The 25,453-nt window shown below is 39.3% G+C and overlaps 1 protein-coding gene across 4 annotated transcripts in view; it reads right to left on the bottom strand.

The window, feature by feature from the left end:
• Positions 1-25,453, bottom strand: part of TNKS (tankyrase) — a 139,652-nt gene that overhangs the window by 55,715 nt on the left and 58,484 nt on the right. For all 4 annotated transcript variants that reach the window (XM_049814538.1, XM_049814539.1, XM_049814540.1 and 1 more), the window contains 2 exons: positions 7,627-7,663; positions 6,674-6,749 (listed from right to left, as the gene is read on the bottom strand). In XM_049814538.1, the coding sequence (XP_049670495.1) occupies positions 6,674-6,749; positions 7,627-7,663 (113 nt within the window). The remainder of the gene's footprint in view (positions 1-6,673; positions 6,750-7,626; positions 7,664-25,453) is intronic.

Here is a 25,453-nt window from a genome sequence, read left to right as displayed (position 1 = left end):
CTGACTAATCTTTGCAGGACCACAAATGAAGAGCCCCAAATCTGTGCATTTCCCACCCACAAAAGTGGTTTTATAGTACTTCACCAAAACCAGACTGAAATTTTATGCTAGCAGCAAGTGGGCAGATTCAGCAAGGGCTAGTCTACCCAGTTATTCTGGAACAACTGTTTTGGATTTACTCTGTGTGGAGCTGCCTTTTTTTCTGAAATAAAATGGCATTTTCTAGTTAAACAATTTTTTTTAATGTATTTTTTAAAATTTTTATTAGACTAATCAGGGAGAAAACACTTGTTCTTAACCATGAATACACACAGTCAACCGTTAATCTGGTTTCAACGTATGATTCCTTTGCTCCTCTCCTCTGCACAAGTTATTTCTTATTGTAGATAAGCCTTGAGACTAGAGAGTTTTGATATATCTACAAACAACACAAACAAGCAATGTATAACAGCAGAAAAAGGTAATAAAATTTGGGGGAAGATAAAATGTAAATTGTGATACTAAATAATATATTACGTGACAAAAAATATACACGTGTAGAGTACACATAGAGATTCAGATGTATCCTTGGGCATGACAAAAATGCCTTCCCTCAGGTATCTGCTTGCAAGTTTTTTGCTCAAATATGCAGCTTTTGTCTGTAGTAAAGTGTGTGTTTTCACAAAATTTAAACAACACTTTTATATGTGAAATGATTTCTTCTAAAAGATGTTCCATGCTCATCTGAATATTATCTACCCACCATAAATTTATAGAACAGACCTATAGGTTTATGTGTTATTAGTTCTCATTTTACTACTGTAGCACAAGAAAAATGCACACAACTATAAAGGTTTATAGTGTCACTGGCACACAATTTTTTCACAAGTCCTGTAAAACATGACATTTTTCTTCAACCCCCAGCTCCTAGAGCCAAGATGATTAGAAGAGAATCTAAACCTCTGCTCAAGTCTCTAGGCTTAATAACTGTAAAGAAAAAGCTTGTGAAAACATGGATCAATTGTTCCATACAGACTCAGAAATTGGAAGGCATATGAATTTTCTCTGAACTGCAGGATTTTTCATTAAAATGGTTGAGAACAAGCAGAATTCTGCAACAGGGGCTGGCAAATCCACTTACCAGCAGCAAATTGGAGACTCCTTGGTAAGAGGAGACATAACTCACCTGATCTTGTTAGAATTCAATTTCTATTTATCAGCTCTTTGTTTACAGGCTGATCAAGGCTGATCTCTCAAGAGAGAAAGAAGCAGAGGAAGCAAAAGAAGGAATCTGCAAGCCCATCCAACAGAACATTACTAGGTATCAGAGATGTCCCATAGCAGGAGCTGAGGGGCACTCCGTCCTCTCCACAAAATGCACACATGCAAGACCTTGCGCGGTGGTTGCTTCAGGCCAAGGATGCTGGTACCCAGCACCACATTGCAGACCTTCTCAGAGTTGGATTTCTTACATCTGTACCCTGCATCCATGAACCTGGATGATGCCTCGCACAAGAAAAACGAGTGTCTGTATGGCAGGAAGGAATGGGCTGAAGAAACAGCCTCAATCAAACCCAAGAGGCAAGTACATCTCCTATGACTCACAAAGTTTAATGCAAAGGCCTGCTACTGGTATTCTGGATCCAGGGTTGTTTACATCTGGTTTGGAAAGCCATAACAACAAAGGCATTGGAGAGGCATAATACCAAGTATTAAGGACTGGTACTGGGAGCTGTTAAGGACTGAAAACTGGCAGTAAACAGGAAAAGGGGCACTAGCAGCCAGAAGACTACAGTGAAATAAAATGAAGTAGGACTATGTGCATGCTAGAAAAGGCCTTTTAATAAATAATTGCCTATTATTTTTTTCCATAGGATCACTGCCTCATCCACAGTGCTGGATGGTCCCGTGCTGGAAAGAATGAAGATGCATTGTTTGCAGTCTCCCTAGTTCATTTGTTGCAGAAATTTCTACGTTTCTACTTTCTAAGGAATGAGGCAGGGAGGGAAGGTGCAGGAAGGAAAACAACGTAGCTGTGGGGGAACTGCATCCTGTGCTGCCTTCTGGTAGTAATTCCTGCCTCATGCTGAAAAAATACCCGAGACCAAGCAGTTCACAGGTAATGCAGGTAATTCTCTGTTTTTCATACAAAATGTAATGTAAATACAAAATGTAAATACAACACACAGCTGCAACAGATCAATGGAATCTACACTTTCAAAATACAAAGCATCCATTTTATTTTACATAAAAATAATTGTTCTGTGGTCCAAAGAGCTCAAAATCTCAGATATTTGCTCTGCTTCGAAGGACATGAACCTTGAGAAAAGGAGCAAAACAAACTGTTTTTTGAGTAACTCCCGTCCAGAGGAGTTGGGTTCCCTTGCACAAAGAGAAGGTTTTATTCAACCGACACCTGAGTATTTGAATGTTGGCATGATCTGAGCATGAGTAATGTAGGACAGGAGCAGGATATTATATACCAGCAAAAATCAAGCCTTCAAAACAAAAATCCAACCTCCCATTGCTAACAGCTACCATGTCAACTGGATGCAGTTAACTATGGAAAGCTGTCAAGAAATGATGCGGGAAGTCTGCCTTTTAGAGAAGAGTTCTCATCTGAATTGCTAAAACCAATGCTTCCTTATTAGCTCAGATACTTCTGTATTTTAAAAATGGAGGCAACATCAATTTCTCCTGAAACACTTTTCAAGTGTCCACAACAGCTTTCCAAAGGAAATGAGAGGGCTAAGAGATGGCTTCAACTCAACCTGCAACCATGATACCTTCTATTTTAAGCCTGTCTCTTGCCACTAACTACTGGATTAGGTAAAGTGTGACTGCTGTTGTAACAAATCAGAAATCCCATGACAAAATAATACAGCTTTAGCTTCCAGTAGCAGATAGGAAAAGTCAAAAACATTTTTTGAAAATTCACCCACAACTAAGTCTGGAAAAAGACACCCCCGGGTGTGTGTGTGTGTGTGTGTGTGTGAAATCTGAGGGAAAATAACCAGGGCTGTAAAGCAAATCTCCAGAGCCTGCATACCTTTACGTGGATAAACATGTAAATAGGTGGCTTGGCTTTTTAACAGTGTGAAAGTTCAGTACCATCTGTTAACTTCAATATGATATCATGTCTTCTAGAAGTCATTACTTCTATAGATTACATAAAGAGCGAACAGTTTGGCAGAGCTCAAGAGGCTGGACATGGTGAAATTTCAGACCCATTGGGAATACACAGGTGCCATGCATTTTGTCTAAGTTCTGTTTTGACAGAGCAAATACTTTGCAAAGCAATCTAAACAGAAGTGATGTAACATGCAAATTTTATGTTACACACACAACACAACATCCTAACAATTCTGTAATTTTTTCAGTCTCCTGTTAAAAAAAAAATCAAAGCAGGACTAATTGGCATGAAAAATGACTATTACATTTCAGTTCAGGCATTGCTTTTTAAAGAGCAAATAGGACTGTTAAAAAAACCACAAAACCCCAACAACAAAAAAAACAGTTCCTGTGAAATTTTACCCTTGCGTAACCCTCATTTGCATACACTGTACCATATAGCTCTGCACTGTATAGCTCAGTACTTGTACACTATTATTTGGGCCCTCATATATGTTCAAAAGGCACATAAGCCAATACTTACTCAAAAATCAACCATGACCTAGCTCAATGAAATAGCTGCTTCTCTGAGATATTATTGTTGATTTTTCCTTGGTCACCAAAACAAAACCCTACAAATTACTTAGATCCTTGGTATGCAGGAATGCTTTAGCTGATGTATAAAATTGCTCTTTCTTTTGCACACACTCCTTCATTTTTCCCTCTGGAAAAAAACTGCTAGAGTAGCAACCGAAAATGAATTCTCTCTTCAGGCAAGAGCTGAAGAGCTTCAGTAATGTGAACATTTCCACAATGGTCATAATCTAACTGTGACTTGGAAGGGAAGAAGAAAGTTCAGTTTTCACTCCTACCTCTATGCTAAATAAACACATGGAGCAATGGTTATCAGCACCAGCTCTAACTGTTTTAGCAGCATGGACTCCTGTCCAGTAGGAATCAGACGCTGGGTATCAATTCAATACTTTTCAAAAAGGCTGCAAGCAGCACACAGAATGCAGTAAGTCTGTTATTTCCAACCCGAGCTGGTTTCAAATCAGCGAGCTACTGTCAGTTTTCCACCCCTTTTATCTGTTCTATGAAGCACAACCTCACAGCAGATGTGGTGTTTGGGAAATCCAGGAACTCCAGATGTTAGCATGCATGCGACACAGAAGAGATCCCCAAGGGGGGGGAGGTAAAGTGCATACATCAGTGAAATATCCTGACTATTCTGCTATTCAGTTCCAGTGCAATGGGTGTTAGATGACAACTGTTGCAAAGTTATATCCCAAAGTGCAAAAAACCCACTACCACCACCTGCTATACAGAAAAAATAATCACCCATTCAGTACTGGAACTCAGTTTCCTCATCTACAAAGCTGAATGCTTCCCTTATCAGAGTAGGGCTGAACTCAGAAACATGCAAGGCCGAGGAACACACAAACTGGAGAAACATGTACACAAGAGTTTGTGGATATGTCTGTACTGCAGAGTAAGCATGATGCTGCTGAAAACCTCAGGCCACTCCACAGAGTCTGCACATCCCAGCCCTAACAGCTGCGTTAAGTCTGTAGCCTTACACTGTGTTAACTTTGAGGCTTGAAAACTCAAGGGATCTGCAAAAAATAACTATCAAAAGCATCAGGGAATGCAAAAAACAGCTTCCAAAATGGACAAATTCTCAGCTAGTGTAAATCAACATAGGCTAACTGTAGGCAGCTACACCAGCAAAGACTCATTTACAAGAATGCTGTGCTGTAGGATGAAAAGTTCACTTAGTTTGCAGAACAGCTTAGAATGATTAAACCCCAAGTGATCTTGCACTAGTACCAGACCTGAATGCTTTGCCTTACAAATGAAATACTTAGCAGTTATACAGCACACTTGCTACAGAGAATTACTTCACCTTAAACAGTTTATACACATATGGTGAGGAAAAAAATAAATACATCTGGTAGACATAATTATAAAAAAGCTAGTTAATAATGGCAAGCCATCTTAAAAGGAGTTTTAATAACCAGTGTATTTACCAACAGTTAAACACACAGAAAAGTTAAAGTGCCCACACTGATTAGCTTTCACTGCAATATGCTTTCTGAGCTTAGTTTTCAAACTAATTCAGAGGCTCAATAATACACAAATACTTTTCTGCTAGCTTAATATGAGTTTTAAAGTTTTTTTTTTATTTTTTCATTCTTATTTTAGAGTGATAAATATTCTAGATAACCGATCTGCAAGGGCTTATTCCTCTCCATATTGACAGAAATCACAACTCTGCTTTTGGCCTTAAATCAATAGTGATGGGGACTCAATTACTCAGTAATGCACTGCTGTATACCACCATGTTTAATTATAACAACACAGCACACTATTAATACCTAAATACAATCTAATTTGAATGGTAAAGGCTTAAAAAAAGAAAAGGGAAGTGAAGGACTCTGGACAATATGTTTAATCGTAAAATATGGGGAGTATTTCATCAGTTCCGACACAACTGAACTAAATAAAGCCCTTGTTCATTTGCCTGTCCTCAAATCATAAAATTAATTGTTTTAAAAACCTAGAAGATTCATAAACTTTTAAGTCAGTGATAAATGTAAACAAGTGAAAAACTGGCTGGGTTTTCTTTCACATAGTAGGTATCATAGGCATTACAACTGAGAAAACTTTTTAAAATGTGCATTAAAAATAGGAATGTATTCACAATGGAGTTACATTTTTTATAATCAACAACAATATGTCTTTTAATAAAAGGCAGCGTAAATTGGCCTATCTTCACTGATTCCAGTGGAACTGGGCTGTTCCACAACACCTCCAGAATAGGCAGAGGTTTATACTATGCTCCAACACACTCCACCAAAAATAAAAAAAAACTATAAAGGAACACACTCCTATGCTTTCCTCTCCAAGACTGAGATGTACTGTTACATGTGAAAGATGTTTTTAAGAGATGCAGATTAAGAACATTCTGGTACACGGTAAAATAAATAAATAAATAAAAATAACCAACATTTGAAACCCAACAGTCTAGACAGACCATCAAAAATCATAGGATCTACTTCTCACTCCATATGTTCTTCCCTCCTCCAGTTTCAGCCTAATCCTTAATTTAACTCATTCAAACATCCCTGCCAGAGAAAGTCAAAACAATAATGTCAAATTTAAGAAAATGCAGAAGGTGTTAAGTGCCAGTCTACGTGGCAGGGCATTACGACCTAAGCCAAATACCAACCACCACACCCAGACAATGTTCAAATACAAATAATAACTTTCCTCCCTTAGTTATTTTATTCATCTGCAACAGTACATGATGTTTTTCTTATAAAAGGTCTTAAGGCTTCACTTTACATGTACACCAGGGTCTCACATTTAAAAGAAAAGACACACACAAAATCCACGTCCACTGACTGTCGATCCGACACAACTATCAGCATCAAGTACAACAACAGCATTTAATTTTACAGTGAAAAGACATCACGGGTTTTCCCCCCATACACTCTTTTGGTTTATACACCTATGCTTCCCAGTATGGCTAAATTGGCCTTTCCTGAATAACAGAAATATAAAGCAGATATTAACTTACCTTACGCCCATCACTTGCATGGCAATTCACATTTAAAGGGGTCAATAAAGCCATCAGTTTTTCTTCATTACCACTCCTGTAAGAGGAGAGTAGAGTATTATGGAAAGGGGAAAAAAAAAAAAAAAGACAGAGCTCTTTGCAAAACATTTGCTAAGGAGCTGGATATCAAAGTATAGTATATTGAAATTCATACTCTGCCAGGGAGAACATCAGATGGCTAAAGGGTCTTCTGACCATTTCAAAACCAAGGGTAAATACAGGAAAGAATATTAAATTTGCAGTTAAGTATATTACAAAAGATCATGCAAAACCACCTCTTAATTTCTCTCCTTAACCTCATCTTATATTTCCTTTATCTAATTTTATAGATCCTCTGAAAGCCATTTGCCAAATTAAATGTTTTGAATTAAATACATTTTCACAGCATATGGCCCATAACATTTGAAACAACTAAATACCAATATCCAGAAATTTTTTAGAAGGGTTAACGGTCTATATAAAACAGTCTTGTGTTGTCAGAAGGAAGGATGAAAGCATCTTTGGAATACATGACTGAACTTTACACCTTTTGTATAGGGTTCCTTATGCTCTGTTCTGATAAAGCCTATTTTCAAAATATATCCTAAGGTAGCAGTAAAAACCAAAAGAAAAAAAATTCCAATATTTAAATTGCCCCTGAAAAGAACAGTCGCAAAACGATAAAGAGGGTTTAAGCAGCTTAAAGCAAAACCTCAATATTAACCTTATAACCACTGTAGTGGGGGATTTCAATTACATAAACAGGCTTTTCCATTTGTACCAGACTGTAAAGTCCGAAGAGATTTATGCTAATGAAGTGGTTTATTTGCATCACTCCATGGAAAGGCAATGACAAAACATTACTGTTTTAAAAATCCCTTTTCCTCTCCTGCTTCCACCCCCAAAATATGCTTTATATTCTAAGCAACACTCACCTAGCAGCTTCCAGGAGTTCGTCCTTCTTGTATTCACCTAAATGATTGCAAAATATCATGCTGTTAGCATTTGGCAGAAAACAGATTAAGAAATGCAGTAGGAAGCAAATACAGAATTAAAACAGAGGAGAAAAAAGCCCACACCCCGCTGGGTGATGGAGCTGTGACGTTAGCCAGCTTGTGGAGGCAGCATCACCAGTACCTTGGAGACGGGCAGCAAATTGACGCATCTTCTTGTCCAATCCTCAGATGGAAAGGCTTTCTTTGGACGACCAATGACTGCAAAATCTTGTGTCCAGAAACACAGTCCCGCTGATAACAGCATGTCAGCTGAAGACAATGTCCCCACCCCCTGCCCTATTCAGTATGTCACATTATACTTAGGAAGCATAATAAATTCCGAGACAAAAGCGAGGCAGTGCGGCTTTTTAAAAGCTACAAATTACCCGTCTCCAAAGCTTTCACCTGCCTATTTGAATGGTAATCTTAAGACTTCACCAAGTTCTTCAGAAGAACAGTGATTATTTAAAAAATTCCAAATATTATATCATCAGCCACTTTCCAAGAAAATACACATTTGAAATAAAAAACACAGACAAAAGAGAATGAACTCTCCAAGAGGTTTTGTTACAAGACTCTAAGATTAGAGATAATCATGAGTAATGTTAAAGCAATATTTACATTTGAAATTCTGAGTTACAATAGACAACTAAGGAGGGTCGTTGCATCACAGGATTAAAATTAGATGCGATTGTCTTAAAAAGAGCATGGAACAAGATGACCTGTGGAAGTAAGACAGTATTCTACAAAGCTGAATCATGATGACACTGTGCAATACAAAGGTAAGGGAATTTCAATTCAGAAATTAGAAAAATAGCTTTTCAGCATCTTTACGAAGTCACAGAGCAGAGGGTACCCTAAGAGCCAAAAGATGCAGGGCTTAGAAAAACATACCTCATACCACCTGCCAGAGAATTAAAGCTTCTAACCACAACACTAATTAAAAAGAGGAAGATGAAGCTGTCCTGCAAGAAAGAAAAAAACCTTTGTGCTGCCTCCTACGTGTATTTGTAATAAGACTCCAGTGAAACTCTCATTACAGGTAAGGAAAGCCGTCAGGCCATGGGAAATGCCAGATCGGACCGCAGGTAAACTGGAAGGTTCTTCTGGAAACGATACCCCCCAGCAAAGAACTGCAGGCTGCAGGAAGAGGGTTAGAGTCCTCATCCATTGCAAACAGCTTGGTACTCCCCCCACCACAGCTCCTCCAGTTATCAGCAGAGGAGGACAAAAACCACAACAAAACTAGCCCTTTCCAGGGCCTTAAGGGGCCCTCTTTAGTTCAGCATCCTGCATCCACCCAAGGATGAGGAGGAAGAGGGCGAGTACAGGCAGCCATGCACCTCCCACCCCATCCCCTTGGCTGCAGCTGAGGAATTCTGACAAAGGCAGTATCTGCATCTCACCACACTGGTGAATTTTCCTTTCACAAGTGTGTTTAATTGTTTTCTGAAACATATTCAGCTTTGGGAATTCACAAGAACCTGCAGCAAGGAGCTCCACCACACAACTGCCTCTCAAATGATGGGTCTCTTACATGGAGCGGTTCTGTGTTGCGGAACCCCAGCAACGGAGCAGGTGAGTTCAACGCAAAGGTGAAGAACTGAAATTGGCATTTCAAACATAGGCCATGGAGATTAATTTAGCTTTTGGAAGAATTTATACGTATATATAAAACTTGATCATGAAACGAGTGAAATGACACAAAAATATGATTTGCCTTTGTCTTGCTCTCCACTCTCCAACTTTATCAGAGGGGGATCCTGTTCACCATAGGCAATTGCCTTTTCAAGCCATGGTACGTGTTCTTTTTTTTATTTTAATGAAGATAAAATACTGGGCACAATCCTGAGTGTTTCAAATCAATGGTGAGTGAAAAGCTCTGGCCATCATATGAGGAGGAAAAAAACCCCCACTTAATTACTACTACATTACTTGTGCAACAATCTCAAACCGATGGATTTCCTGCAGGAGGGTTATTGGCCTGTATCATATCAACACTTTAGGGACCTAATCAGATTAAAAGACCTGCTTGCACATTCTGGTTTGGCAGTGCACATAGCAGTTCTAACCAGGCTTTTGAATAGTATTAGGTTAGACAAGTATAATAACATTTTTCTTTCATGCTCAGCAAGTTGGTACTTTAAAACACAAAAGCCCTTTCCTTAAGTACCTTGATGAGCAAAAGCATTACTGACCAACAGAAATGGCAGGCTGTGGCCTTGATTTAGAAATGTCCTACTGTATGCCTAAGTAAATCAGTTACTTGTATTAAGTGGTACTTCAAAAAAAAAAAAAAAAAAAAAGATATTTACAGATACCACTGAAAGTCATACAAGCAATTCTTGAAATTCGTCACAGCTCTCCCACACTGAGATATGGATTAGGAAAAGATTATCTTGTAATTGGCTAATTTTATTACTCTTAAAAGAGCCATCATATTTTGCAAAGAAACACCTAAAGTTATACAGACACTTACAGCACACCATCAGGTTTGCTAAAAAAGATCAAGTGCACTCCACAGGGCTCTGCTCTCCTGGCTAGGAAGGGGATGAAGGGGAACCCCTTGGCCACTTGAGCAAACAGTTGGTGGGATGCCACTGAGCTGAGAGAGGGCTGGCTGATGGCATTTGGGAGAAGTGGGTGGCACTGCCTGCATGACCGGCTGCTGCTGGCACAGGCTGCATTCCCACCAGAGGGCTCTGCCAACACAGCTAAAGCTGCTTGGCTATGAAGCATATCAAAGGCCATCCTGCAGCGTTTGGCCACAGCTACCTAATAAAATATTCATTTGTAAAGCATTTGAAAACAAACCATGCGTGTTTGTGGCAAAGACGAATTTCAAGTTCTGAGCTGAAGTACAGGAATACAGACCATCAACCTCACATAATACTTCTGTTCAAAGAATGTCAAACTGTTTGACTTGAACCAAGCTAATAACGTCACTTAAAGAGCTCCTTTGGGTAGGTTAGGATTTATAGTTTTGAAAAAGGGCATCTGCAGAACAAAGCACAGGTAACAGCCTGAATTACTCTTCCAAATCTCTTAGCGGTTGCTAGCTTTGAGAGAAAAACATCCTTCCAATCACAATGTCAATACAGAAGATTTTTGGCAGCAGTATTTTGGATAGCACAAAGCTTGTCTGCCACAGGTGTGAAAGTTAATGTTGTTAGACCTTGCCACAGAAGTCCAAATACAAGGCTGCAAACAATTTTCATCTATTTGCTATTTGCATCTATTTGCACTTTGAATCGAACTGCAGCAGATGAAAGTAACTGAAAGAAGGGCGGAGTACTGAGCTGGGGACATACACAGACATACACAGGAACATTGTATTTGGGAGAATGACAGACAGGCATGCACCAACAGTGACAGGCTGAAATCTTTATGGGCTCCTCATGTGTTCCTTTCATTTATGCTTTCCAGCTTAATGATAAAAGCTGCAGCCAGAAAAGCACAACCAATCTGTTGCAGCTACTCTCCACGAACCCTGCTCCACCATCAACCTGTTCTTCCTACTTCACATCTTCAGGGTGCCATCTTCCTATTTTTGTGGTTATTGGTGCCACATGATTGATTATGTGGTGTTACACTGGGTCACACTAAAAATCTAAGTGTGGCATAACTCAGTTTTGTTATTAAAGAGTTACAAGGAATAATCATTCAATCTACTTCTAGCTTTAATTTACTAGATGAATCTGTGAAACATGCCCATCATATACGCATGTGTTTGAGACAAAAGAAAAATATCCCAAATTCTGGAGAAAACTAACATAATTAATAAATCCTACAGTGTACTTCTACAGACAAATAACCCTGTTTCACTCCCTCCAAAAAGTGTTGAAATTTCACGGGAATACTGCAAGCTGAAAAGCCTATCTGAATGTATGGCATAAACCAACAGTGCTTTTTCAATGCATCTACAGTAAGAAACAAGGTGAATTGCTCCTCTCACTCTCTCCCCCTACATGTCAGCTAACACAGAAACCAGCTGGAGCCAAAATGTCAACCTGGACAAAGCAGTTTGTGTTATCATACTATCATGTGTCGGTTTTCCACAGTGAGGACAATTCCCTAAAAATTAACATCACGCATTAAACCAAGCCATTGTTATCCAACAGAATGGCAGAAAATAATGGGGAAAAAAATGAAAGTCTTTTCAACCAAACTGAAAAACTAAGGAGGATGAACAAGTTTCATCATATGGAATCAGAGTTACAAATTTAAATCCCCAGACTACTGATAAACAGTGAAAAATTTTACACTAGTTAATGGTACCCTGTTTCTGAGTTACGTGACAAAAGGACGTAGGCCTGATAAATGTGCAACCATGGCCACAGGCTGGGGAGAGAAAATTCATTAATATCACAGAATCACAGAATGGTTGAGGTTGAAGGGAACTCTGGAGGTCCTCTTGTCCAACCCTTCTACTCAAGCAGGGCCACCTAGAGCAGCCTGCCCAGGACTTTGTCCAGGCAGCTTTTCAATCTCTCCAAGGATGGAGACTCCACAACCTCTCCAGGCAACCTGGTTGCAGTGCTTGGTCCCACTGTGCTCAACTCATTAACTTTCCAGGTGGCCATCTCTTCAGGACCTCCTGTTTCTTTCTTGGCAGCTGCAGGCCTAGCAGCACTGGAAGTAATGGGTAAAATCTTGCTCCATTAGAAAATGTGCCAGCTCTACATTTGACTTTGACCATGTGCAGACTACAGCTTGTTATTGGCTGCCCATCCTTAAAACCTGAACTACCACTTTTAAAAATACAGGTCCCATGTCAAGATTGACAAGGTATTTATGAACAGCCCAGCAGATTTTTTTCAAATAAGTATTCACAATTATCCAGCAACACAGTGGACATGGGCTCTCTGGCACAGCAGTAGAGACAGCGGGTATCAGAATCTCTCCTTTTTCCTCATTTAAGTGTTTCTGGTGCCTTCCTAACGAGGTACTCTGCTAGCACAGGAATGCATGGGGCTACTGGGAAACCAACACCAGAGTCCTGATGCAGCTGGCGGGCTGGGAACTTGATTTTCCATCAGATTTGTTGCTTCATTCAGCTCAGCCTCTGGCCACCCAAATGGGTCCCTGAGAATAAAGAGCCTAAGCAAGATGGTCCAGAGAGGAGGGAGGGGAAATGGGGACTCTGCATTTGAGTTGGTATTGCTACAAAGAAAGCAATCTATGGACCAGAATCCAGAGTCTAGCAAAGAAATAAAACACTGTAGAGATAAATTAAAATATACCTTTTCTCTGGCCCTCCAGGACTTTACAGACCTATGAGCAAGCAATGAGCACAAATCCACATATGCCATCCTTTTTAATCCACTGTGATCTTTGGAGTAATATTTAAGTATTTAAATATTCAAGATATAATTGGAGCAGGAGGCTTGTGACAGACTACGAGGGTTGTGGGGTTTGGGTGTTTTTTTTTGGGGGGGGGGGGGGAGAGTGGGGTGTTTGGGGTTTTTTTTGTTTTGGGGGGGTTAAGACACCATTTTTCTAGCAAATTCAAATTTTATTTTCAATGTGGGTGCTTTTGGAAGGGTCCAATCACACCATTAAAATACTTATCAATCCCTTCTTCCCCATTTAACTTTTTTTTTTTTTTTTTAAGTAAAGCAACAGGTAAGACTAAAATAATAAGTTAAATCTGAGCAAGATATTTTACCATCTAAAAAGCACAAGGTTGTGGGAATAACTGCCCAACACAGCAAAAAAATTTCAACAATAAAAAAAGCTATGTTGAAATAATATCCTTTGGGAAAAGGCATTTATAACTAAGAAGTACAAGAAACACATGAGAAGGAAGAAGAACAAAAATAATAATTTCAGACTTCATTATTGTACTCCCTTACTTCCCACTTGTTTAGGGTTAATTTCGTTATTCCTCTTACACTTCTCTGCACTTCTCCACTCCGCTGTTTCTCACAAGTAAATGGGCTGATTTTATAAGCTAATAGGCTCAACCAGGAACACAGCAAGACCCTAATTTTTAAGCTCTTGTCACAAATGAAAAACACTGAAGCAACTCTATTATATGGAAGAGTGACAGAAAAGCAACTCAGGAGATAAGGTCTTCAAGAACAAGTTGCAGACAAGGGGGAATGTTACCAAGGAGGAAAGGTTTGGTACCTTGACTCTGCCTCTTCCTTTGAAGATGAGTCAGGAACTGTGCACACGGATTCAAATTAGCCATTTGTAATAAAAATTTAAAAATTGAAAATGGCTCAGCTAATAGAGAAGTGTTTTAAGGGACATGTTTTAAAGTGGGGTGGGAATTAAAGAAATAAGCAAACATCACTCACTTTTGGCCACAACTCTACCAAACCACTGAGCTAGCAGCATCCTACCTGGAATACTTTCAGTTAGGTGGACAGAGCTTGAATCCAGAGCATTCCTGATTTAGTCTTCTAAAAACAGAAAGCTAGATCTCTTCTAAGGCTTGGCAGGAAGCAGCACATTGGGAAATCTGCAGCTTTGTATAGCGCAGATTGGCAAAACCTCTGCTATAGTCTTAAGTGATGGAAGAGGTTCTTGTCCATTAAGCCACCAATTCAAAGCACATATATTACATAAGCGTATATAAGATACAGCGGTTATTAAATACCATCTTCCTATCTAAGTATAAATTGCATGTACATTATAGGTTTTGGTCACTAAAAAGGATTAGGTGGTATATTAAAATGGGTCTTCAGTGCATGTGCAATTATAGCACCATTAAGTTTACATTTGTCACCTAACATACTTCTGTTTCTCAAAGGAGCTCTCTTCAGTGGTGCTGACCTACTTGTTAAAAAATGCTATCAGATCTCCTTCACCACACAGTAGAAGGAAGATGAAAAAGTTCCTTTGTCAGAGGGTTTCAAATTTCTTAACTCTTAAATCATAAGATACAAAGATGAAGCTAAGTCAATCACAGCAAACAGAGGAATTTTCCTGAATGTGCAGGGAAAGACACAACACATCACACTGCAACATCATAATAATAAAATATAAAAAAACCCAACACAACAAAGCAACAACACCCCCCCTAAAACCACCCATCATGTGGTAATCCATATAATCATCTTACCTTCAACTATGCTACCATACCCTACAATATCATTTCTTCTGAAATAATAAATCTGACAAATTTTCTAAAACTCACTCTTAAGTGTACCTGTACAAGTAGTTTCAATTTCTTTGTTAGTGCATGCTACTCATATAAACACCATGCACACATTCATTTTTTATTTGTAGTGTGAAAAACCTATTATTTTCAATACAACTGTTATTTCAGAATGCTGTAGTTTTCCTGAAGACACACCACCACTCTCATCTGTCATGTCTTCAGACTGAGATTGGAAGAGGATAAAGAACTGCAGAATTTGAAAGGACTAGGAAGAAAATCCAAGTCTTCTGCAATTCAAAACACAGTGGTGAGAGGGAAAAACTGAAGAGGTTGAGGCTCATCTTTTCACCAAAGTTCAATACTCATGAGATCATTTGTGAAATACACATGGAAAAATAAATTTGATTGTTTTTTTCCAGAGCTGTTGAGCTTTCCCCATCACCCACCCCTTCATCCCTAATGCAAAAGCAACATTCCCATGGCTCTCCCTCTTCCCTTCATTTCTTGTATTAATTTCAGCTATCAGCAAAACCAAACCTCCATGGTAATTCCCACTACTCCAGCCGTGCTCCATATTAATAACTAATAAACTCTGCTGTTCCATTTTTCTGGCAACTACTACTTTCTTACTTCTGTAATATGTCTGCATATGTATTTTCTCTCCAGGATTTTCTAGAGGAAGACAAAGGACTACAAAACTTCCTGTCAAAGACTTGAGTACAGTAGAGGTGGATCAATAGCCAAGTAGTATATCCAGAACTGAGCAGGAAAAATAAGCTGCTTTCATATTAGCACATCCTTTTCAAAAGCCAGGTCCCTCCCCTGACCTTCTAAACAGTGTTCTCAAACAAGGAAATTATTTGATCCCACAGTATATTCTCTAAAGAGAAGCCACAGAAATGCCTGTTTGTAATTGACACAAAGCACGGAAGAAAACTAGCAAGAAAAAAATATATATAACCCTCAGGAAAGTCATACTGTGTAAAAGCAAACAAAATTATGCTCCATCATCTAATCCTTCTCTGAAAGGAACCCCAGAGTGAACATGAGCAGACTAAATTTTGCAAACTCTCTGATTTTCCCATTGTAGATAAAACATGCTAGCAAGCCGGGGACACCGTGTCTGAAAACCTACAGGTAGATTCAAAATTGAAGCATTTATTTTAATCAAAAAGCCTATACCTTCTTAGATACAGCAAAGATGAATGAATTTTGTACTAACAATTTGTACAGATTTAAGGAAGTGGTGTTTTAAATGTTTGCTAGGAAATTGATGAGACATAAAATATACTCATGCACCAAAGTTAACCGACTTCAAAAGTTTTTTACTGAACAGGACAATCCTTCCTCTGTACATCTGAAGCTGCCCCATGTATCTGAACTTACTCTACAAGCTTGAGAAATCAGAGACTGCCACCTCGTAAAAAATGCACGTGTATTGCCATGCTTGCCCTGCAGCACATAACCTGGAACTCAAATACAGTTAAATCACTTCTCTACCTCTTAGACAAAAGACACAAAACATTTCCTACACCTGCTGGGCCACAGAATAGCGAGCAGAAGGACGGAACTACTTCATAAGTGGAGGAAACACAGGGCAAACCCGTTGAACATACAGCAACAAAACCACCTAACTATTTTGAAAGGTAAAGAAAACAATGCCACATTATCTTCATTACAAAGAGCAGAGATATCATTAAAGGGAAATAAAAGAGTCAACTTATTTTTATGGAACACTTAAGCAAAGTACAGCAAGTAAATCCTTACCAAAAGAATGTCAAAACAGAGGTGACAGATTTTCTTATAATGAACAATTTTGTCATGCCAAACAGGAAACTAATCTGTCAACAGTTCAGTTTAAATATTTTGAACAACATGCATTTCCCCACAACAAAAAAGGTAACAAGATAATCCAACCACCTTTCCACTTATATTAAAGTCACATAACTCAAATAATTTTGCCTCACTGCTGTGTGCAAATTTTCCCTCTTTGGGGGTTTTTATTTGCCAGTTAAGAGTCAAAAGACAGTTGGAGAAGAAGGAAAAGCTTAGTACAGTTTTGGGGGTGAGAGGAGACAGCAGCATGACTGGAAACAAGGTATATGGATTGATATGAAAGACTAATGCTAGTACCCCAGAGGAAAGAAGAGCTGTGTTTGACTTGGAACATCCTTCGCCTCCCTTATCCTTCCCATCAGATCTTATGATGTAGGGAATATATACTTAAAAGCAACGATTTCCTTTGTTTTGTCTCATTTTTAAAAATTATCTTTAATGCGTTTTCTGAACACACATTTGCACTAGCAGTGATCAGTCACAGTAACTCAGATCAAGGTGTGCCTGATCTGAGCAATGGTGTGGTCTCTGGGTACTCACTCAGGCAAAGGGCTGCTCTGTGCCTTACATGTGATTAGGGGTGTGTTGTAAGAGGAAAGAAGTGTGGATTTACAGAAAGTGTTCAGAATCTCAATCTGCAAGCTGTTGTCCTCACTAAAAAATATCTATTAAAACACCAGCTGGGGGAAAATAAATTTGTTATTTACATTCAGGCACTTTTTGTTACTCCTGTTGGAATAACCTACCACAAGATGGAAATACCGCAATAACAATATCTAATGCCAATATGCAGGAGGTCTTGCTGTGAAGGGTTATGTTATTTACCAACAATGAAAGAAAAATGATATACTACATACAACTCAAATATTGTAAAAATTTTCAGTCCCTTATATCAACCTCATTGTTTTAAGTTAAATGCCTGATAGAATAGACTATTTCAGTGGAAAGGGACCTACAACAATCATCCAGTCCAACTGCCTGACCAACTCAGGGCTGAGCAAAAGTTAAAGCATGTTGTTAAGGGCATTGTCCAAATGCCTCTTAAACACTAAGAGGCTTAGGGCATCAACGACCTCTTGAGGAAGCCTGTTCCAGTGTTTGACCACCCTCTCAGTAAAGGAATGCTTCCTAATGTCCAGTCTAAGCCTCCTCTGGTGCAGCTTTGAGCCATTGCCACGTGTCCTGTCACCGAATACCAGGGAGAAGAGATCGGCACCTTCCTCTCCACTTCCCCTCCTCAGGAAGCTGTAGAGAGCAATGAGGTCGTCCCTCAGCCTCCTTCTCTCCAAACTAGACAAACCCAGAGTCATCAGCTGCTCCTCATAGGTAATAGGATTATGCATATGATTTCATAATAAAAAGTAACTTGTTGCCCTAAATGACAATGTGGTTCACTACAAAGATTGGAAACGGAATAGCACCACAGGAAAAAAGAAGGTTGATAGAAGGAAAGAGATACTAACTCATTAATTAAAGACAAGAGCTTTAGTTCACCAGACTGCTATCATTATGTTTCATCTCCAAAGGAGAGCATTCATTCTTCAATTTTTCATTTATGCACAGAAAGTTTCATCTGATGCAATACAGGGCTGCCTGTTCAAGACATACCCTACACAAAATGACTCTATGGAAACCAATCACCAGTTACATCCAGCTTGATGCTGTTGATACACCATGTGCACTTTATTTCTATTACACTGGAAAACTAAGTACCAGGACTTCACTTTCACAGGTATATCAATGAATAAAGCACCTTCCAAAGCAGATGCTCCCTCTTCATTGTGGGCTGGAAAAGAAATACATGAACTGCATGCAAACCTCAGCATGACAGCTCTGCAGGTTCCTGTGCAGACCTGCAGTGAAAGGTAGTTTAATTATGTTCTCCATGAAGTAGGAAAAAATACTGCTTTCCATTCTCAGTTACTTCCAGCATTTCTCCCTAGATTTAAAGGCTCTGCTTACCTCAAATATTTCAAAATATAATTGGCCAAAAAGTATTCCTACATTCCTCATTCATCGCTACCATTAATTATCAAATATCCCCAAGAAAATATATTTAAATGATCCTCTTATTAGGTAATAGGATTACCAGCAGCTCCTAAACCAGCCTATTTTGCCAAAGGCTTTATTTCAAAGTTATTCTGAGGAGCACTTCATTTTTGACTTCCAAAAAAGTGGTATTTTAAACTTCCATTTGACCTAAATTGAAAGAGGACCATGCAAGAGTTAATGCAGGTTTTCTCTACTGTGTCCTAGGTGTATTAGTTCAGCATAAGCTAACTCAGTATTACCACCCCTTCCAGAGAGCACATCAAGGAGGAATAATACTGTACCTTGGCCACCACCAGCTTAGGACTTCTGCTTATCCGTTTCTGTCAGAGCCCAGTTACTGATACAGGAGATGGTGTGATCTATTACTGAGAGATCCTGCTTCCTGATGCTGACTCTCCTTTTTTGCCATCCTCTGAGCATACCTCAGCAGAGCAGAGCAAAGACAGGTTATAAAAGAACTGGGTCTGTCTTCAGAGCGCTGGACAATGAAAACTGCAGAGAGGTAGAACAAACTCCCAGGAAAGGACAGCTCTCACTGGATCACACTGTGCCATTAAGACAGTTCTAGCATATATGTCTAGTGTAACATGCTTTACTACAATCAAAATGGTTTTGGATTTGGATGAAGAACACAAGGCTGAAAAGGAACAGGCAAAGAAATATTCAAAGGGAGGGAAGTTTCTGGTTTCCCTTTTTGCATTCAACACTCACACCAGCAGCCTCGATCCCTGGCTGTAGGCTATCTAGGAGTCACTGAACAGTGCAAGACATCAGTCTATCTCTGTTTTTTGTCAAGATAGTTTTTATATTTACCATTTTAGCCCAAATAGAAGACTATGCTTAGAAATGGAAGCCTTCAAGATTCTTGAACATAGAGATTGTGCTTCACAAGAAAATTACCCCTCTAAGAATCAGTGGTGTACTCTGGCAACTTGAACCATACTTGGAAGTACGGTATTTTCAGTTTTTAGGGAGGGATTCCTGGCCAGCAGCTAAGAAGCAACATCTCAGCAAACATACTCCTCTTTTCCTTCCCCCTTTTCTCACCTTCTCCAAGATGCTGCTCCTAACCTTAGCAAAGACAGAATATTCTATATGGGAAAGTACAGCCAGATATGCTAAGAGCCACAATGCATGTAAGTCATAAATTATTTTCCCTCAGACTTGCTAGCGCTCCAGGAGGAAAATACTCATCTACCATCTTGCAGTAGTGCGGACACACAACAGTGGGCAGATTCATGAGATGGAGCTACATTTTCCCTGCCAGTGATCTGGAACAGGTTTCCCTATATAGCTCAACATGACTTCAAGAGAAAACAAGATCCGTGAAAGCCAAGATTTACTGGGTAATTAGACCAACAATGTCTAGAACACTGATGGGAGTTCTCATCTAGCTCCATGAGGATACAAAATCATTTGAAAAGGAATCACTTAAAATACCTGTCTTTTAGATTTGCAGGGAAGACCAGCCTGAGTTACAATGAAAACACAGAAATGTTAATTCTCTCCATTCTTAGTCAAGTATTAGGTTTAATATATGAATATGCTGCTGATTTTTTTTTAAATGTCTGTCTTTGTTCTTTCCATCCCTCTAGTTTTATCCATCAAGCATATGGCTTTTGGTGTTTTGGTTTGTTTTCATGTAAGAAAAAAAACAGTAGCCTTTTATCTACTGGAAACTGAAAAAGATGCTCACAAAAGAGTTTTTGCTATGATTGCTAAAATTTAAATAGAATCTGCACACCTCCCTTCAAAGGAAAGGTTATTTTTCTGTGTTCTGTCAGAGAAAAAGAAATCTTTCACTTCCAGGGCAGTGGACGACAAGAGACTAACCAGCAAAGCCACACATGAAATAGCTTATCACTGAGAAAATAACATCTCTTCACTCAGGTCTGCTTTGCTCCGTATTTTTAGAATGTATAACAAGAACAAACCCCTTAAGTTTCTCTACAACTGCGAAATGGACACCCTGGTTTTTGGATAGTTCTGTTAACTGGCAGCAGTCTCTCCACACCAGATTATCTGTTCAATTTCAGCACAGAATTGCCTTTAGCAGGTGAGATTTACCCTGCAGGCAAAGGATAGCTGAAATTTTGACACCCTGCATTCATTCCTGCAATAGCCTGGCCACAGAAGGAAGTCCTTCCCGAAGAAGGTTAATTCAGACAGACCACACATTGCAGCTAGACTGCCCTTGCCTGGGCTGTTTAACAGTGGTTGTAAATCAAGACGCCAATGCAGCCTAAACCTTGCCTCACACTTGGACAGAGTACTAAAGACCCTACCATTCCAGTGAAGTCGGCAGAAGGTACTCAGGGGAGAGCAGAACACACACCAACCTGCTTACAACTTTGGGCATGTCACTGACTGCAAAAGAAAGTAGTATTTAGCTACAAGAGTGATGACACTTAATCGTCTAAGCAGAGTATATTAGAACAGTAATTATTATTATTACTACTACTACTATAATAAAGTAGCAAGAGTAATATGTCCATCAAGAAATGGCTTTTATAAAAATATTAGTAAAGGCTGGAATTAAGTAAAAAAAAAAAAAAAAGATTCTAATATAGTCAGTTCTTAGCTCTTCGCGGGGGAGGTTCTCAAGGCTCTGCCTTCCTTCCTCCTTCTCCACTGCTGGTAGGAACAGAGCTCCTAAAGCAAAATGCATATTTTACTGAGTCCAGCTCTCCGCACAAATCTGTTCAAAAGCTTTTCCAGAAATGAACAGCCCCATTTCCCTGGATTTGATGCCATCCCGTTACCTTCTGCCCCCTCCCACGTTACCTTCCCCTAAGCAAAAACAGACTGTGTATAGAAGCTTGGGGGATTCTGCACAGAATCAGTAATTTGTCATGGGAAGCAGCTGCTTTAGGCCTGACAGTGGTAGATGTAAGAATCCAAGAGGTATTCAAAGTACCGATATGCATCATAGGTTTTTTCTGCTGTCTTCACAATAGTCATACTGACAAGAACCTCTACCTACAGTTGTAAGGGGCTTATTCCCCAGAACAGCTGGCAGCCTCATCAGCCACTTGCATCATCTGGTTTGGCTTACATCAGACACATAAGCATAGCAAGAGGTGATCGTTTCAAAGATGGCAGTCAGGTGAAAGTTGCTAGTAATGCTGCAACTCTGCAAGTTTGCTACTTGTGTAAGGATAGAGCTACTTCTCTGCCCAAATTGAAAGAATAAACTGGCCAAAATATTCTTGCCATTATACACAAGAACATTGTATTTTTAAAAGGCAAGCAAAAACAAATTTGCAGAGGACAGAATGAGGTGGACCATGATGCTCTATGGCCAATAATCAAATGAAGTTATGTGCTGAATATGCTGCTGAAACAGCAGAAAATACAGGTTTCATTTCAAAACACAAGGGAATGCCCTGAAAAGAGGAAAGTGCTCACTTCTTAGGTGACCCACGGAAAACAGAGGACTACAGAAAGGAAACATGCCATTGAAAAATTTGCACCCTACAGAATAGGCAACTATTTAAAAATATGCTCTGATGACATCATTTCAAAATATACGCTTGAAAATGCTATAGCATCAGTCCTATTATTTTAATGCAGCGTGCAGTGCAGTACTGGACTGTATATAGCTTCTATTCAAAGAATAGATACCTGACAAAAAAGGAACAGTATCTATGAATAACAGTCTCCTGGAGATATCTTTTGAGTAATTTTTTTGGTTTGTAAATTATTTTAAACGGTCCTGATGTATTCAGACATTTATACTACCAGCCCCCTTCCCTGCATCCTCCAAAAAGCCTCAAATCATTGCTTGTACTCTTTGCAGAGTAAAACTCCATTCTTGTCTTTTCCCAAGACCTGAAAAATGATGCTGTTCTCTCTGGAATATAACACTTCACTCTTCTGCCAACAAGGAAGCCATCAACCACCAGTCAGTTTTTCAGCTTCCCTTGGCTCATTCACCAGCTCTAGTCTGGTACCTCACCACCTTAATTTCGCTCTTGAAAGATGCTTCCCCTGTGAAGTACTACAGACATTTCATTGCTACAGACAACTAACTGGAATTCATGGATAGAAAAAACAAGCTCCTTTGTGAAGAAATAATGTGGTTTTAATGTTTTACTCATTCTTGCCTTGAATGCTAGCTGGAGACAGAACATCCTTCTTCTCCACTTGGCAGCACTGGTTTTCTTCACACCAGCTTTGCCTCAGTTTTTAATCAGGATGGCAATATAGAACATGGATACATAAGTATGTAGAAGTGGAAACTGCACAACATCACAAAAGGAAAACAGAGCTGAATGTGGTCCCGTCTGTGCACCATCCAAAACTACTGAAGGAACCAGCACATCATTTTTATTGAAGTACTGGTAAGAAATAGTCATAAATTTACCAAGATGGGTGGCCTTGCCAGTTCAGTGCCTCCTTTTAAGGGGAGACTGATTCAAGCAACTTCATATCCACATGCTTGACCTCAACAGCAAGTAAAGGTCAAGAACAATTCTCAAGGAAAAGTGACACACACAATATGTGACAGCATCAGAAAGATGAATTACGCTAAACAAATCTTTGATGCAATTACTGATGGTTAAAAGGAAAACACAGGATACCTTATCCATGCAGATACATGGGGAATTACTAGTTCAAATAGGTATTAGTACAGGTACTGTAGAAATGTTAAGGAACCTGAAGTGAAGACAAATCAGGTTATCCTTGAAAGGGAAACCACTGGGCTGAAAGTAGGGGGGCAGCCTACTCTATAGCTTGAATTATTTATTCCTAATACCTTCAGTTCCATGGGAATACCTTCAATTCATGCAGTGGTCTGGCAGGGTTGATCACTACATTAGCCGCAGCAGTGTCAAGGCTGCATTAAACTGAATTACAACAGCAAGGTAAAAGAAACTCATTATAAACCCAACCAAACCCCACAAAACTGTGATATGACAAAGGAGAGACAAGTAATCCAGAATGATCAACATCCATATTGTCTGTCCCCATGGGAGGAACTGAACCAGGCCAGACAAGGTTAGGGGATTCTGCTACAAGTGTCACTACTATAACTTCCACTTTTCTTCCAACAGGGCAGCCTGCCAGGAAGCCTTTCACATATAACAATTCTCTATTAGTCCTCACATCTTTTGCATATTTACACTGAAGAACCACCTTCTTTTTCCTTACTAGACTTTCATCATTAATTGCTCAACATGCTGTAATAGCACTATGCCATTAACTCTGTGTCTATTATTTGCACATACTTTAAAAAAAAAAGCACGCACCACTCATAATATGCTTTTACAAATTTTGCTGAACATTCAAACTCAGGTCATGAGATGAGGTATTTTGTATGCTCCACTACTTTGACTCAAGACCACTTACCTGTCTTTACTTCACAGATGCATTTAAGCCTCCCTTGAAATCAGCGGACAGAGATAGAGGACCAGAAGATCTCTGCACGCTAAGTGTCATTGCTGGCACAGGAACTAATAACAACTGTAAAATGGCCATGAATACTTTTAGGCTGGAAATTATTAGGTTCATAGCTAGCACAGGAATGATTTCCAAACTGGGCTCTGAGCACATGTTTTGTCCTCAGTATTTTTAACACTTGCATGCTACAGCACAGTCAGTTTAATAAGAAGATTACATGTCATGATCATCCATAACAACACAGGTCTTTGACGTGATGATACAGAACGTTCCATGGGGTTCAACCTCCTCTGATTCAATTTTAAAAATTGTCCTCCATTTCCCTGGTTTTCATTGATCTGATCCTCAAACGTATGAAGACCCATTTACTCTGCTCTGGCAGTGTAAAACAATACTGAAGGTCAGATTTGATGATCCTTTAGGCCACCAAAATAGTAACAAGATGACTTCAAACAAATGAATGAAAAGTCAATTGACTCTATATTTACTTACACCTTTTATCTTCAGTCTTGCAAGCTTAATTCAGCTCTTCCCCTTTTCATCTGAACTTTTCAAATTTTATTTATATTTTTCCACTACTGAGAAGCTGTAGATTATAAAATGCCTATTCCGAGTCCTGAAAATAGCATGGTTAGAACACACTAAAGTATACTTAACTCTTAAGCATACATGTGAGCAGCCCTACTGACCTTGATATTCTCATGTCTAATGTGCTTTGTTGAACTGCAGCTACAAAGAATGGCTATCGCGTTTCTTTACCAAAAAAAAAAAAAGAAAAAAAAAAAGTCCCTTGCTCTTCAGCTCAAACCTGCACTGGAATGAATTCTGGCCTAATGCCCTGCAGTGTGCTGCCATACTCCACTGCAAACATATACGTATTTCAATAAATGTCAGATTATCACTGCTTTCAAGGAAGACAGTACTACCTGCCTATAATACTTCTAGACCTCTTTTTGCATTACCTTATCATCTCTTTCAGAATGCAGAAACCAAGTCTGCGCACTACTTCATTAATCTGTTGTTCAACTCATGCCATTTTGCCTTTTCAACAAGGCTGACTGAGCAGGACAAATCCCAAGTAAAAGACTGCAGCCACATAATCAATTGCTCTACCTGGTGCCATTATCACAGCCAACCCTCCTTCCTAAAATGGTTTACACATACATTGTATAATGGTGGGGCATCATAATAATAATAGAGTTATCGAGTTGTAATAGTGCACTTGGCACTCTAAAGGAACAATAAGCAACTGTGAGTCCTGAATTATGAAAATCTGGACACTTTTTGCATTGCATGGAGCGCCAGATCTTCTTCAAGTCGGACAAGCTAGGACAAGCCTTTCTTTCAACTTCCACATGATGCAGA

Source organism: Accipiter gentilis, chromosome 12, assembly GCF_929443795.1.
Source record: "Accipiter gentilis chromosome 12, bAccGen1.1, whole genome shotgun sequence".
NCBI lineage: Eukaryota > Metazoa > Chordata > Aves > Accipitriformes > Accipitridae > Astur > Astur gentilis.
The sequence above is the reverse complement of the archived record's forward strand: the minus strand, read 5'-3'. Positions and strand labels throughout refer to the sequence as shown.